This window comes from Pungitius pungitius, chromosome 1 (assembly GCF_949316345.1).
Source record: "Pungitius pungitius chromosome 1, fPunPun2.1, whole genome shotgun sequence".
In the NCBI taxonomy this organism is placed as follows: Eukaryota; Metazoa; Chordata; class Actinopteri; order Perciformes; family Gasterosteidae; genus Pungitius; species Pungitius pungitius.
Window position 1 is genome coordinate 8,148,675 of NC_084900.1, and position 16,406 is coordinate 8,165,080.

The following is a 16,406-nucleotide window of genomic DNA, read 5'->3' on the forward strand; positions in this document are numbered from 1 at the left end:
CTGAGATTACAGCCCCCCCCCCGTCCCCCCCTCCCCGGGGAGAGAGCGACAGTTTGGCTGTCGGTCGTGTTGTTTATTATTAGGACCCCGTGTGTGCCATGCCAACTAATCTTCCGAGTCCTCATGGTTCAACACAACACAATGTGAACAAACAAACATGTGATCTTTGTTTGTTCGCACGTTGTTTTTGGTTCTGGCGGCCGCTTGGCAAATCGGTTACACCTCTCCCGCTCAATATGGAATATGGAAACATTTTTTGGTCTGTCCCAGGTCCTCGCCGGCCTCTGGCTGACCTTCACTTGATCAGGTGCCTGCCAGAGCAAGAGTGGTTATCAGAATGGAAAATATTACTCCCTGTTTGATTTTTTTCCAACCTGACTTCAACGAGGCTCGCTGATGCCTCCTTACTGGTAGCACGACGTGGTCTTTATTTCCCTCCTTGCTCCTTCTCCACTGCCTGCTTCAACACCAGACGCACTTTTCTCCTTGACCACATCTGTCATAAGGTGGCACCAAATCCATTAAGCCAGCAAGTTGTTGTCATGTAATTAGTGTCCCCAATCTACCTTTATCAACCGTCTGCTCAATGCAATGAATCGCTCTTCTCCGAGCTTCTTGATTGCGCCGGAAGCAAACTGATTGATTGACCGAAGTGATTGATGGCCAATGGAATGGGCCCATGAATCTTAAAGGGGGAGGGTCGGAGGGATCGACACGTCCAATCAATACAGTGCAGGGAGTTGGCCGATTGACCAACGAGACGGCTCGTTTGAGAGAGAAGAGGAGGTGGGAGGGCATCTGCGAGGCGCCGCGAACAAACCGCAACTCTTCCGCCATTTCCTCCAGCAAAGTGGCGCTTTGTGACTGCGTCGGGTCGATCGACACCAGGGTGATGCTCAGGATGTGATAAAGTCCAGCTTCAGGGATGATGCCGCCCATCAATCCCTTGTCATTCGCCTTGGGCCGTTGGGCGGCTGTGCCGTGAGTGGCGGGCGCTGACCAGCTGTCCGTCGCACTGCTGACCCCCGCAAACGGCTTCCCTGCCCGCTGTCAAAAGAGAACACGGCAGCAGTGATTTGGCAGTTTTAGGCTTCCGGTTCTGAAGCCACTGCAGTGTGGAGGGAGGGGAGGAGGGGAGGAGGGAGGAGGGGAGGAGAACAGTGGGCTGTGGTTTGCAATTGCACACTTTGGAGATTGCTTGCGGTTTTGTATTAATGTAATGCTCTGTGCTGCATCATTATTGACTCGCTCCGAAAGCCAACAACTGAACTTGTAATGGCGCTTTCATGGAATCAAAGTGGAGCGACAGCAATGTTGGCAGCGCTGTTTTATTTTTTATTTTTTTTAAAGGGTTGGGTTGGATTCAACCCCGCACCTGTTAAAATCTTATACAACCACATAAATGTCGAGTTCCTCTCTCGTGTTGTTTGATGAGGAGCTGGAAACAGGACTGATGGAGTGGAAACCCACATGCATTTGTTCATTTTTTTGGGGGGGGGAGGCTGGAGCTGTGGAGGGGTCGGGGACATCCCTGTAGTTCACTCGCAGGTCAAACTGGACACACGTTTCGCTTTTGACACCGCTGCTGGAATAAATAGCAGGATGGAAGCTATGGGTGATGACGCCAACGCGGCAGGGAATTCATTCCATCCCCCCCACCCCTCCGTCACGGGGAGAAGAGTTTCCCTGACTCAGATGCCCACCCATCTGTTATCACTCTGGTCATTAGTGGGCTTCCCTTCAGTTTCCTGTAAACATGCGGCATTAAACATGAAATAATAACAACGTAACGCCGTGCAGGCTCTCCTTGGTCCCCATCGGATCTTCAGGAATCAGGGAACGTTTATTGCCATCATATGTTAGACATGCATGAAATGTGACTTGGCGGTTGGTGCATCTTAAAGTCATGACGGTATAATGTGTGTCCAGTCACGGGTCATTGTCGAGTGTAGTGCGTAGTATTGGGTATTTAATTTCAATTATTGCTTCTTTACCCGGTTCCTAGTCTCTTTGTATATATTTGAATTTAAGGCTTACTTGATTTTGGTCTCTGGCATATCCACATCAACTGAGCAAACACTGGAGAGGAGCATGAGATGTGGTTGAAAGCTCCAGAAAAAAGCTATTAAATGGCCTCTTGAGTGCAGATATAAGCGTCATTCTGAGGTCCAGCTGGACTAGCTGTTGTCGGCTAGTCATTTCTCAAACGTATCTAGGTCCTTACGACCAAAGCCAGTAGTTGAGCGGGGGCTTCACTCTTCTGTGCCACTGCAAATACTCTCATTGGCTGATTTACTCAAAAAGAAGTTAATTTCAGCATTTATTCATCGATCCACCAGACTGCATTCAGCCCCCACCGTCTACGAGTCTGACATGAAATGGAGGGGAGCGCTGAGTGTAATGGGCCGAGGAACGGTTGGCCTGGAATAGTAATCCCGGGGAACTTGATACGAGAGGCCTTAGAGACAGATATGCAGTCCGCGCGGACAGCGGGAATCTCCCCCTCTTCTCACAGCAGACTTAACAGTCCTCGTTACCGGGGAAACCGGCTCAAGGCACTCCCTTTTGAATAATGAATGAGCTGGCGCCACCGGCTCGCAGTATCTGTGTTACCGTGGCAGCAGGCTTTGGCCTCAGCTACCCCCGCTCGCCGCCGCCGGAGCGGCAGAGACACCTAGTGGCCGACATGCGGCGTCGGACGCGCGCCTCTCAGCCCATCAGCACAAAGGCAGTGCCCCCCAACCCCCCCCCCGAGCACACGATCGCCCGTTTGTCGCAAATAACGCACACACCACGGGGACCCAGCAGCGTGTTGTTTTGGTCGCCGTTATATATGCGTGTTAAATGGGATAGCATACAAAAAAGAACGTGGGCCTTGACCTGCTCTCACACGGAGCACCGTGGAGACGGTTTCTCTTAAGCCGGGGGGGAGTTTAGTCGGGTGTGGCAGTTCCCTTTTAAAGGCAGGACGGCGGGGGAGCTGACCTTTTCTCCCCCCCGCCTCTGCCTCTTCCAACCTCCGGGCTGCATTCAATCAACCGCTCCGGCCATGTTTATGCAGAATGTGATGTTTATGCAAGGCCTGCCCACGCGCTCGCCCCACGCACCAGCACCACGACCCACTCCTGAGTGGTGTGTGTGCGCACGCGCACGTGTGTCACAGTGATTCGCTGCTATTGATAATACCGGGGACAATAATTACACAGTACATGATGTTCCCTTACATGAGATTTTTTGGATTTTGTGTGTGCCTTCATCCATGCAGCCTGGGATAAGGAGGTGACTGCAGTGGAATGTAATGCTTTTGCAATACTTAATAGACCACTTTGATTGCATAGTTACTGCACTACATGCATTACCATGCCTCATTGATTACACACACACACACACACATACATTGGGGCCAACTCCAGCCCGGCGGGATGCTTTCTGACCCCATTTGTGCTGCGACCGAGGTGATCGCTGCTCGGGATGCCATTTTTGAGCTATTCTCGACCGAGGCAGGAAAGTCCCCCGTGGTAACCCAGCCACGGTGTCCGCTTTCCACAGATCTGGGCCACCCGACTGGCCTTGTGTACGCACAACAGGCCGGGGCTTCTATATACAGCACGGATATGAATGCATGTATGGAGGGTTGCTCTCGTGCTTTCCTCAGTGCCCTCGTTCACAGTGTGCCTTAATCACGGGTGAGGTCACACGGGGGCCTTCTGTGGTCAGTGTTTGGGAGGTGGCTTCTATGTCCGCGAGGCCCACAGACCTTGTGTTTACGATAAAGCACGCTCTAAATATACACGGACCCAGAGAAATGCTCGATATGCAACCTGTACCATTTAAAATCAGCAGGGAATCTGCTTCATTTTGTTTTTGCTGCGTCATTTAGCGAAACCTTTCTGATTTTGAGGCTGTGTATAAAGGATCCGTCTCATTATTGTAAAAAGGGAGTAAATAGGAGGAAGTGGTTGCATCTCATGGTTCCACGTCAGTGTCGGGTGGACTGAAAAATGATCATACAGTGTCCATGACACTTATCCTTGCTGTGTCTGGCTCTTCTCTACTCCCCCCCCCCCCCCCCCCCCTCCTCCTCCTCACCAGGAATTGATGGTTCTCTGTTAACTAATGAAAAGTGCTCCGCCCACAGTTCCTAAATGCTGAGCCGGATGTTTCTGTGACGTTACTCACGTATCCAATCCTGGGAATGACAGGCAAGCTTCCCCAACTGGGGGCGGCAATCAATGCACAGAGGAAATGTTCCAAAGCAGGGAAAAACAGGGATTGATTCCCTCCCCAATTGACCCCCTCAAACAATACGATACCTTCATTTTGATGTCTGTGCAGCTCTAGAGCCTCAATTTACACACTTGAGTTATTATATTATATATATAATACATATATTTGTTCTTCTGTTAGAGCGTGAGATTGGCAAACGCTAACATTAGGACGACACTGTAGAATGTATTTTTATACTTGATCTTTTTTTTCAAAGCCATCTCCCAGAGGTTGACTGACAGCATCTGACAAAATGTTGAGTTGCATCCAGGCCTGGTGTTGTTGACGGCGGTTTGGACACTCTGCACTAATCTCCATTGTTTTTTAGCCAGTAAGAGCTCTTTAGCAAGTGTTGGTTTTCTGTGGTGTGCACAGAAACACCTGCAGCTACGGACTCATTGGCCAGGATATTGACTTAGGAAAGTAATGTAATAATGTGATTTATTTAGTAAATTATCAAAGAAGAAAGGGAGATTCTCAACCCTTTTTTTAGTGATGTACCCCATAAAAATATATTTATCTCAGCAGAGTAAAAATTATTTTTAAAAGGATTTTCATTTTACCCCCATTTGAGGACCACTGCTCTTGGCAGAATGTCTTAACAAACCACATAAAGGACCTAAAATTGAATTCAATTCCAAAATATTAATGCTACAATGCAGGTGTAAAATGTCTTCAAAATGAAGAATCATTTTGGGTTTTTTTCAATGTTACATCTCAACAAATCCATCTGACCATTCTGGATGGTTTTATTGTGCATCCTCTTAGCTCCTCAGGCGGAGGTATTTTCCATCCGACCATCCTCTCCCTGGGCACTTTAGGCAGAGCACTTTGTGGGTAACCCTCTCCTGTCTAATGACATGTTTTATGGTCCGTCGGAGGGATATGTACCTTGATATGTGCAGCTGCAGAGACCGCGCCGTGTTTCTAAGTGGCGGATCGGATGCTTTCTCTTGGTCTGTTGAAGCATGGACTCCAACAGGGATCTTACACCCGCAGTGTACTGCCGGAGCCCATCAAAGAAAGCAAAGGGAGATGGCACAGAATTTGTGATGTCGGCCCTTTGCACCTGTGGACACGCGTGTTAACGAGCACCTTTCCCCTCTTTTTCTCCCCCTCCCCTCAGCGGCGGTGCTGAAGTACGAGAACAACGTAATGAACATCCGACAGTTCAACTGCTCACCTCATCCTTACTGGCTGCCCAACTTCATGGACGTTTTCACCTGGTCCCTGCCGTTCGTCGGGGAGAAGGGTGAGCATGCACATGCACATGCACGTGCACGCCCACATTGTTAGCATGCTTTTGATGTGGTCAAATGAGAACCGTTTTCAACCTGCACCATTGAGTCGTAATGCATTTTTTAAGCTCATATGTGTTTTTCTTAACAGTGACGGAGATGCTGGTGAACGTCCTGAGCATCTGCTCCAACGACGAGCTGACGACCGACGAGGAGCTGGACGGTAAGCCCGGCAGGGTGGCGCCCGCTCCACTTCCCCTCAGCTCCACTAGAGGGGCTCCTGCGCTCATAGGGGCGCCTGACCCGCCCTCATTCAAAACATCAGACGGGAGGGGGGGGGGGGGGGTTTCTTTTTCTTTTTTTTTTTCTTCTATCCGATCACTTTGAGGTCAAAGTCTTCTTTGGTTCAAACAGCACAGTTAGTCAAACAATAGTCTTGCTTTTTATAGTCATCTAATGGAGGCAGGTTTTTATCAATCTGTTTGGTCACAGTTTATCTGCAACGAGATGACCTGCTTGTCTCTGCCAGCCCCACCCGTTACTCCTAAACAGGAAATGATCTCACCAGCTCTTCCACCACCTCCCTCTCTCTCTCTCGCTCTCTCTTTTTGTCTTTACTGTTGCACACAGTATTACTCTGAAAACAGCACCGAGGTGTGCCGCGTTGTAAAAAGCACTACTGTTACTTGTTCCTTAATAATCGGGTAATATAAATAGGCAGCATTTGGAATTGTTAGAAAGCTGGAATTGATAATCACACTCTCACTGCAGCGTGTTGCTGCCGCGCCAGAAAGATGAAAACTGACCAGCGTCTCAACGGAACAAGAAGCGTTTTTTTTTCGTTGAAATTTCACGTGAGATCATACAGAGGGTTTTTTTTGTCCTTTTTCTGGCACGGCAGCGTCTCGCTCCCGTAGATCGGGACGGCTGCACGACTTGCACTGAACGGCCCGTCTAATAATTAGGCGCCCTTGAACGTCTAATCATCACCAACTCATTCACTTCACGGTGCTTTTAGTCGAGCCACTTTATTTTCATGTTTCCTCGCCTTTACTTTTTTGCCCTTCGGTTTGGTCCCCAGCTCATTTCTCTGTCAGTTGTCCCGTGTATGTTTTCACAACGTTGGCTTTTGGTTCTTTCTTTCCTTTTTTCCTATTTCTCTCATGACCTTGGTATCTGTGCCAGTATAACCCTCGTATTGCACTGCTCTTTACCTAAACATTTGTTTCTATGGTTTCCAATTACCATTATGTTGATATTTCAAACCTTATCACACGTTTCTTTTGCATTCTCCTACTTTCTCTCTTTCATGCTGTGATGATGTGACTACCTTGATTTATTTCATCTAATCTCTCTTTTCTATGTTTTCCAGAATTTTTATGTTCAAGGCATCGCTTTACCTTACACTTGTGCTTTCTCGCCTCTTATTTCGCCGCCTGCGCCATCTCCACCACCTCATCTTTCATTCTGCAATCCATTGATCGCTTTGTCCTTTCTATTGTCTTCTCTTCTGGGGGGTGTTTCATGAGAAGGACAGCTAATTTATCCCCCCAAAAAAGGTACAACCCTTAGCCGTAGTGATGTGTGCAGAGGTAGATGGACTTTTGTTCACTGCTTGCTCTCTGCTCTTTTAGAAGTCTGTCAACTAACAGCGATGTACAAACCGCCTGCTAACGCTACTACTGCGTCTTTCTAGTGGTCTCGCTTTAATTCTTTACCACAGCAAAGACTGTCGGTGATGTTCCACTGTATTTGCTGTTGTTTTGAGTCCAGCCCAATCTCACACATGATCAGAGTAAAACATATTTACAAGAAGTTAATTTACATTAGCTTAAGTAAGCACACATTGAAATAAGCAGTTTTACTAAATGGGATTCCATCCTTTAGGGAAACCTATTTCAAAGTAATATTGGTACATGTGTCAAGAGCAAGAGTCTTGAACTAGACATCAGGCGGCCAGCTCTTTCCTTTACTCAGCCTTTCACCACACATCAGCTTCATTTCCATCCTTCATACTCGGTGCATTTTCCAAGCTGGCTCCCTCGGGCCTTGAAACTGTCATTGTGCACCGAAAAAAAAAAAAAAGCTCTCTTTAAATAAAGTTTTGTTTTCCAGTCCAGGAAAATCCGTGTTTGAGTCTCCGCAACCAAAACACAACACAGGAAAATCCATGTACAGTGTGCTCATTGAACATGGTGATCTGACACGCTTGGACAAGGACCAGGCCATTTACGGATGATTTAACAAGGTTGGGTGGTACCAAGTAACACCTGTCCAAGACTAGTGTGTAGGGCTTAAAGGGACACTAACGGCGCAATACAGACGTGCAGCATGAGCGCACTAAATGCTGAGAATTATTCTGTTGTCGTGACGTGTGGGTGGATCTAAAGTATTTGATGTGAGCTGCACTTCAGTAACCTCCCTGTGGCTGCATCGTGTTCGACGGATGCACTTCCAGAGAAAAATGAACAGTCCAAAATACTCCTCCTCCTCCTCTGCTGCTAAACGCCACGGGACACAACGAACAACAATGAAGTGTCTGTGTTAGACTTCCCCAGGATATGGCTTATTATGCCTGAGTCACAGCTTGTATGACTGTGTCTGACCTTTGACCCCCCCCCATCCCCCTCTTCCAGGTGCCACAGCTTCTGCCCGCAAGGAGGTCATCCGCAATAAGATTCGTGCCATTGGAAAGATGGCCCGGGTATTTTCTGTGCTCAGGTATGCAAGCGTGGAAAAAGTATCTTGTGTCCTGTTAGTTCGACCGTCGTAGTTGCAAATCCCCCCAGCTCGACGGATGTTTTGTCAGCTCTTTGTTTTGGATTTTTCAGCAGAGAATGCGCCAAATAGTTTGAGCCTCAGTGCTTTCGGGTTCCTTTAAACCCACTTCACACAGCCCGCCCGGCACCCAACAACAGACAGACTGACTGGCTTGTGAACATTAGAGAGACTTATTTGGTTGGTGGAGACCAAAGGAATGCAAAAAGAATAGTAAATAATGGCCATTAGTGGCTGGCGACATGACTTCAAATGAATATTAATGTTGCAACATCTCTGCTGGATGTGTAAAAATAACAACAAAGCCAAATTTGCTAAAACCTTAATCAACTTGATGTTAATGTTGTGGTTTTAGCTTGTTCCACGGCCCCTAAGTGTTAAACATTTTTTTAATCGTTTTATTGAGTCGATATTACAGTGGAGTAACCAAAAGAATAAACATATTACAAATAGCGAACACATTATATCTGCAATACAAATATCCTGCAGGAAGTAATGTGTACTGTGTTAAATAATTTGTCCATTTGTGCGTTGCTGTTTCAGAGAGGAGAGTGAGAGCGTGCTGACGCTGAAGGGGCTGACCCCAACAGGCATGCTACCCAGCGGGGTGTTGTCCGGTGGCAAAGAAAAGCTGCAGAATGGTAAGACTGTCACCCCGAGTGCCCCGAGACCCGCAGCGTTGGCCCCCCACAACGGATTCTCTCTCCCACACGAATTCCCCTTACGCAGCAGTACCCCGAATAAAGTGCTAGCTCGGTGTTTAGGGAGTACTGTATATACACACACACACACACACGCCTTCCCTTTCCCCCTGACTGATGGTCCAGGAATTTAAAACTGCTGCCTCGATGTAATACTGTAGAAGTTTAATGTTTCTGGCAGCGTCACTCACTTATTATCCTTTCTATACTGCATAATAGAGTTAAATACAGTTGCTCTATGAAGACTTCTTTCCACTTGAATGTAGTTCCGTACAATTTTTTTTTTTTTTTACCCCGGATAGACTACTATAACATATCAAGTTGTTTTTCCATAGTCTCCCCTTCCCAAACAATGCCAACGTACGCTCAGCAGATTTTCTTTGTCCCTTTTGTGTTCTCTAGTGTCTCCCTCCTGATGTCTCACATTAATACTATGTCTCCCCGTCTCTTTCTCTATTCCACTGGTTTTATCTCAAATATTACCTGTATTTTTTTCTTTCTCCTTTCTTTCTAGAAACCGCAGGTATAATCAATTGTGCAAGTATTCTGTTGTGTTTTTTTTTTAATTTATTTTTTTAAGATAAGTTTAGCATTCAGTCCACCTTCTTATGTTGAATTCCAAACACTCCCTAAATGAGTTTGCCATGTGGCTGCAGCAAGGAAGTCAAGGCCTTCCGGAAACGCCTTTACAAACACTTCAAATTTACTTTCCTCTATTGTCCAAATTTGAGCGCTAGTGGTGGATCTCGGCAGCGCTCCGTTGGGATGTAGACGCGGGACTCTCTGGGATCCAGAGGATGAATTGGAATTGACACAAGCGACTGTGAACGAAAGGGGGATCACCGCTGTCTGCCTTTCCTTTACAAAATGAAGCAGAAATCCAGACGACTTCCCTCTCCTCTCACGGGTTCTCACACGTCAGCTGTCTCCTTCCTTGAACACACGCAACTGTGTGACCGAAATATCACAATATAGCGTTTTAAGTGTAGAAAGCGAAATCTCTCCTTTTTAATTTCAAAGCAAGCGTATGTAACGTTTGCTGAACAACGGATAGAAACAAGTTGCAATAACGGTACAATGGTAAAATCGACAGAATGTATACAGTGTTACACAATTTTTGTACTCAGTTAAAATGTAATGTCATGGAAAGCCATCATTAGCCACTAACCCTATCTTAATGGAAAGGAAATTCAGTTTGATCAATTCTACACGTATGAACATGTGTTTATTTTTAATTACAAATTTCACAGGAAATAAGCATTCAGCTGAAGCCTTAACACTAAGTAGATACAATAATGGGGAATTCTTGGCTTCAAACAGCGGAATAAGTTCTCGTTGTTTTCCGAACAAATCGCGTAAAAGAAGACTACGCACCGAACGTAGATTCCACTTCAAAGTGGGACGAGAAGTGACCAAATTGGAAGGAGCACTTCTCTCGGGCGGCCCTAAGGATTGACGCGCGATCGCGGAAGTTTTCCGAATGTTTGTATTGAGGCCCGTCGGGAAGCAGCTGACACGGAGGAGAACCCCAGGGAAGGCAGAGCGATGTTCACAGATTCCTGTCGCAACATCGGTAGAACCACATTGCTGCGCTCCTCCTTAAGCCAGTGTGCTTCCACTGTGATGTTGACTCCATCCGCCATTCCGTTCACACTTTGTGGCTCTGGTGCCTTCTTGTAATCTCTTGTAAACCCCCCCCCCCCCCCCACCCCCCCTCATGGTAGTGTGTCCCGTAGGCTTCAGCACTGTATAGCCGCTACTTCACCGTCACCGCCGGCCTCATCCCTGTCTTTGTGTAAAGCCGACTCACTCACGACAGTGTACTGTGTGTAAAGTTATTATCTCGACTGTAAGAAATTCGGTAAGTGGTAAGTGCTGACCCCCCCTCCCCCTCCCTCGCACCTCACAAAAGTAAGCCGGCATTTTTGATATATTCCCTATCAAAAGATGCTCACTCCCGCAGTTCCAGATGCTGCTTCGTGTCGCGATTGTACGTTAACTACGACGCCCGCAGCCATGAAACCCACAGTCACACGTGCACTTAAACTGTACTCTTGTTTCCCATCCGTCCTATTTCAACACTCCTTTCTCCATGTACGGCCTGGTTTTGCGTCATGGTAAAGAACTAATCTACTTTCCGGCTTTCACCTGTTGTGTTCGCTGTCGTTGTCCCTGCCGTAATTCATTTTTTCTTTCTGTCGCCTCACCGAGTCATCGTCACTCCGTGCCTCAAAGACACAATCCTCTCCAACGGGTCACATGTGTCACCCTCCCTCTTACAGATGTGGAACTCATCTTAGAGCTAACCCCCCACCCCTTCGTCTCATCTCGTCTCCTCTCCACTAACATCCATGTGTCCTCTGTCATTAAACTGTGGCGATGGCGTTAACCTTTGTCGTCGTCATTGGCTTGTCTTTGCTGCTCGTTGACTTGTACCTAAGGACAAAATGAACTCTGCTCACTTCTCTCATTCGTTTTGCAACCCCCCTCTTCTTCTCTTCAGCTACTATTGAAGCTATTGAGGCTGACGAAGGTAAATGGGTCCGGCCGCCCTCTTCTGTTGCTTTTTCGTGGCAATAGACGGGGGGCTCCGCTGGGTTTTCATTCATCTCGCTGGTGCTTGAATAGAGTGTGTTGGGTGTGTCTGGGGCTAACAAAATGTGGCGTAGTATTAACAGGGAACAAGTGATTAGGATATTCTGTGGTCACTGGATGTTTCAAAGGGGAATGGGTTTCATCGCACCGATTGATCGCACCCGTGCGGAGTGAGTGCAAAGCAAGTACTTTTCCACAAAATTTAGCCGGTTATTCGTAGTAAACAAATATTCCAAATATAAAGTTCTAAATCATACTATTACAGCAGTACTTTTTTCATTTAAAAAAAAATATCACCGTTTATACGTCTTTTTATAGAAGACCATTCGGGTTGAGGATAAAGGGTTGCTTTTATTCGAGGCCATGCACACAATGTGTGGAGGTGTGAATAGATGTCCATCCTCAGCTCATCTGGCTTTCACTACATGCCAGAACTAGAGCACCAACGGGCCATCTTTACTCAACATTTTAGTTTTCTTATGCAAAGCTGTTGGACTTCTGGAGACCCTTTTAAACAAAGTATTTGGTATCATTGTATTATCGCGCGCCACCTGCTCTGCCCTCACACAATTCGGGTACGTCTTGCTATGAAAGCTTATGATGGCATTTCCCCTTTGAAGCAGCTGAAGCAGTTGCAGTGCATTGTTGTTGCTGTTGTATTAATATAGTAATACCACAGTCGAGCTGAATCTGATTTAATAAGAGTTTAAATGCTCCACAGGAGCCTTATGGAATCCAAATTGGACTCTCCCTAAACAAAAAACCCCATCTATTTCACTTACACTGCCTCTGGCGCAAGAACAACCTCAACTGCGGGCTAAATAGCAGTTTTCCAGCTGCTATTTACGTTTGGAGTTGTCCAGCACTCCATCCCCGTGGGGGACAGTCCATTGTAGTGTGGAGACACTTTCTCCGCATCTCTCTCTCTCTCCGTGTGGATCCTCTGTGGCCCTGATGTGTCGTCGTGTTTTTTTTTTTTTTTTGTTGTTTTTTTTTCTCTCTCCTGTGAGCTGCTAATAACCTGTGTCTGACCTGTGCTCCGCAGCAACACAACTACGCTACCCATCATGCCCCGCTCCACGATTTGTCGTTTAAATTTATGCCCCCTTCCCCACACTCCCTCTCTCCTTCTAGTGAATGGGTTTTTTGCAATTCTACCCGTTGTTACCATTGAGACCGCGTCCCCCTTAAAGCTTTTATGAGAGGTGGAAGGAACACGATCAACCTTTTTTTTGGCGTTAAAATCCAGCAATCCCTTGACAATTTTGATTTGACATTGTGTCCTTATTGGACCGGGTTCATTGAACGCAGCGGTGCCTTTTTTATAAACCAGCTGTGATTTGTTCCATTATTCAGCTCAATATAATCTTTTTGTTATTGAACCCCAGTCTCGATGGTGGTGGGACGTCCACCCCTCATAACCTCCAGTGAACCCTTAAATTGCTGCATGCTCCAAGCAGACCTAACAAGTCGTTAGCACCCGAGTACCTGTGTAGTGTTTTTTTGTACGTGAGCTCAGTCTCAACGTGGATCTACGTTGTGGAAGTGAATGTCTCAGTGGGCTCCACTATAGTGTTTTTAGTTTTATGTTCCTTCCCTTGTTCGTTCTTTTTTTTCTCTGTTTGGTCATCCTCCTTCTTCCCCTTTTGTTGTTTTCAATCTGTGACGTGACGGGGCAATCTGGATGTTGGGGGTCCTCAGGTGGTCTCCAAGTGTGCCCAAGTTAAGATTCTATTTAATTTTGCACACATGTGTGTAGGATTGAGTCGGTGGCAGTTGAAGATGGTCATTGGATGGTCTGCTGCTGTCCAAGATTATAGCACGGATTGATGGCACGGTGAAAACCTGTTGACCCCGATTCCAGGAGGGCCCTCTATAGATATAGAAGGATTGTTCGATCCTTTTGTCCGTGCAGTTATGCCATTTTTTTTTAAACTCTGATCAATGGTGTTGATGTGTTGTCATTTCGTAGAAATGTGTTGTACCTTTTTTATAGTAATTGTTCTTCTGTTATTAAGCTACAAACACTATATATGATGAATAAGTAAATATGCTGCACAATAATTGCTGTGGTTCATAAATAATTGAACAGCTATACAACCGCTTGGAGGCTTACTCCAGCCATATGAATAGTACAGTGAGAAATGGGCTTATTCACTTCTTTACAGTTAAGTGAGAGTTAACCCCCCCCCCCAGCAAAGTGTTGTAATGACCCTTTACTGCATCAAGCCAGAATTTAATCCTCCTAATTTCACGTGCTAACATGAGAGCTTTAGCGCTTCAGACCGGGCCTTGTTAGCTGTGTTCTTCATCAAAAAGTGAAATAAGCATATTTTCCCTTTAAAGGATCCACGTGGTGCAGGAAGCATTAGTGTGAACAAGCCCTTCAGTTACTCAGTTATTTTTCATGGTTGACTTGCAGTTAGTAGCCAACACCTCCCTGGATGCCGCCTGTACGTTGTTCTCTCAGTCCCACGCGTTTTATGTTACCACGATCCAAGAAGATAAGCCAAATCTGTTGATGTGTGAGTGAATGTGAGCAAGTGAGACCCCCCCCATTCCCCAAATCATTGAATCCCTCCCCACTGAAATCGCTTCTGATCTCAACCCCCCCCACCCGCTTTGCTTCTTCTTGCGTCCCCCCGACAGCCATCAAAGGTTTCTCGCCCCAGCACAAGATCACCAGCTTCGCCGAGGCGAAGGGCCTGGACCGCATCAACGAGAGGATGCCGCCGCGGCGGGACACCTTGCCCTCCGACGCCAGCCTCAACTCCCTCAACAAGGCCCTGTCCTCGGAGACCAACGGCACGGAAGCCAAAGGAAGCACCAGCAGCGGGGGCAGCATCCAGTGAGGCGGCAGCGGGTGATGGTGTGGAAAGAAAAGGAGGGGGAGAGGGGAGAGAGGGGGGGGTTTATGTGTGGAAGGGGGGGGTCATCATTGGCTCAAACTGGGGAGGAGATGTGGGGCGGCGTCTCGCTTTCTAGTCTTTGGATATGCCTTCAAAATATTAGTTCTGGGTCAAATCTGCTATAAGTTATTGCCGAGTCACATTTCTGACCGGGTCGGGCCTCCGTCGCGCCGCAGTGTGTCGGAGGGGAAAGGAGAGGCAACGGAGAGGTCTTAAAGGTGATTTTATTTTATTTTTTATTTCTTTTCTTGAAAGACCCTTGCTCATTTACAGCCGAAATGGAAAGTCATGTAACTTCTTACTAACTATTGTACGTTTACAAAAATACAGCACTAAAAAGGACGGAACATGCGATAATGTTTTTAACAGAAAAGGGTGTACAAACTAAATAAGGACTATTTATTGATGACTTTTTTTTGCTACTCTTTTAAAATAGCTTTTAAAATTAATTAGGCAGTCTTAAAAAGAATGTTGCAATGTTGTCGAAATGCCAAATAATAGAAAGTTTTATGGTTTTGTACATATTATGCTTACCTCAGGTTCTTTTGGTGTGTGCTCTGACCTGATTTTTCTGTATAATGGCTAAATAACTCTAATGAATACCTATTTTCTTGAGTTTCATAACTGGAATTTACATTTACCTATCTATCATTTGCAAATATGTTTATTTTATGTCTCTTTTGGAATGGTTTGGGGATTAGATTTATTGTGGCTTGCTGGAATTGAGTGTTAATTTTTTTTTTCTCTTTAAGTATTGCGAACAAAGTAAAAATAGAGAACCTATATTGTGTAAAAAAAAAGAATACAATAAACTTAAAGTGTCTGCCTATGCATGTTTTATAAAAATCAAACAGATGAAATAGAAAATCGGAATACCTTGGCTGTGAGGCCTGTTTTGAAATATACCGCGCTTTAGTGAACATATACTGGAAACGTATACCTGCATACTTTCAATTAACACCATGATGCTCTATGCCTTCGACTTTGTTTTTTAATTGAAGCATTTAATTATCTAAGATGGATGAGAAATCATATTTTTAACCTGCGCTTGTAAGTGCACACAGTCCAATTAAGCATGTTTGGCAATTCTTGTGAGGTGTGTGGTTACATGTGTAACTGAAAAATGCATGATTAGCTGTTTGTGTCATATAACAGGTAAATCAGTTTTGTTCTGTTTTGTAAATGTGCCACAGAAAGTGTAATTTGATTATTATCATTACTATTATTATTTGAAACTGCTTTGTATATCAGTTACAGGTTTGATACTGCTCAATACTTTAAGATGAAACAAATAAAAATAACTTTGATCTTTTTTAAGAACTGCTTAAGTGCCCAAGTAATTCACTACACGACATGAAGCCTTGCTTTTGTAATTTAACTTCAAAACTGTTGGCAGATGAGGCATGCACTAGTTCTGTGGTAACTATGGAAAGTATTTTATATAACTGTTCAATAAAAATGTGCATGAATTTCAACTCGAAAGGAACCTGCTTCTCGTGTGTGTGTGTGTGTGTGTGTGTGTGTGTGTGTGTGTGTGTGTGTGTGTGTGTGTGTGTGTGTGTGTGTGTGTGTGTGTGTGTGTGTGTGTGTGTGTGTGTGTGTGTGTGTGTGTGTGTGTGTGTGTGTGTGTGTGTGTGTGTGTGTGTGTGTGTGTGTGTGTGAGAGAGAGACTCAGGCTGTTAGTTCTCCGCCAATGAATATGCAACCATGTAAAATGAAATAATTAAGACGCATAGTCCTGCGGACGTTTTTTTGAATCCCAATTGAGGTTGCAAATCAAGGTTAATGGAAAAAAAAAAACTGCCATTACTCATGAAAACATGCTTTACACGGGCTCTCTTCCACTTGGAGATAGCCTTTTAAAATATCATTTATAAAATAGTGTTTCTCTGCTGGTTCCAATTCCTCCAGATTTTGGC

The 16,406-nt window shown here is 45.6% G+C and overlaps 1 protein-coding gene across 7 annotated transcripts in view; it reads left to right on the top strand.

Annotated features, from left to right (window-relative positions):
* Positions 1-15,798, top strand: part of LOC119221816 (protein phosphatase 3 catalytic subunit alpha) — a 53,249-nt gene extending 37,451 nt beyond the window's left edge. Inside the window, exons 9-16 of one of the 7 annotated variants that reach the window (XR_009955920.1) lie at positions 5,393-5,518; positions 5,656-5,727; positions 7,037-7,063; positions 8,141-8,225; positions 8,826-8,923; positions 9,498-11,100; positions 11,487-11,516; positions 14,228-14,335. Coding sequence is in view for 5 of the 7 variants with exons in the window: in XM_062561217.1 (XP_062417201.1) it covers positions 5,393-5,518; positions 5,656-5,727; positions 7,037-7,063; positions 8,141-8,225; positions 8,826-8,923; positions 11,487-11,516; positions 14,228-14,430 (641 nt within the window). In the remaining 2 variants the exon portion in view is untranslated. Of the gene's footprint in view, positions 1-5,392; positions 5,519-5,655; positions 5,728-7,036; positions 7,064-8,140; positions 8,226-8,825; positions 8,924-9,497; positions 11,517-14,227 lie in introns of all 7 variants that reach the window. The other 6 variants (XR_009955919.1, XM_062561217.1, XM_062561220.1 and 3 more) reach the window with 6 other exon arrangements.
* Positions 15,799-16,406: the final 608 nt, after the last annotated feature.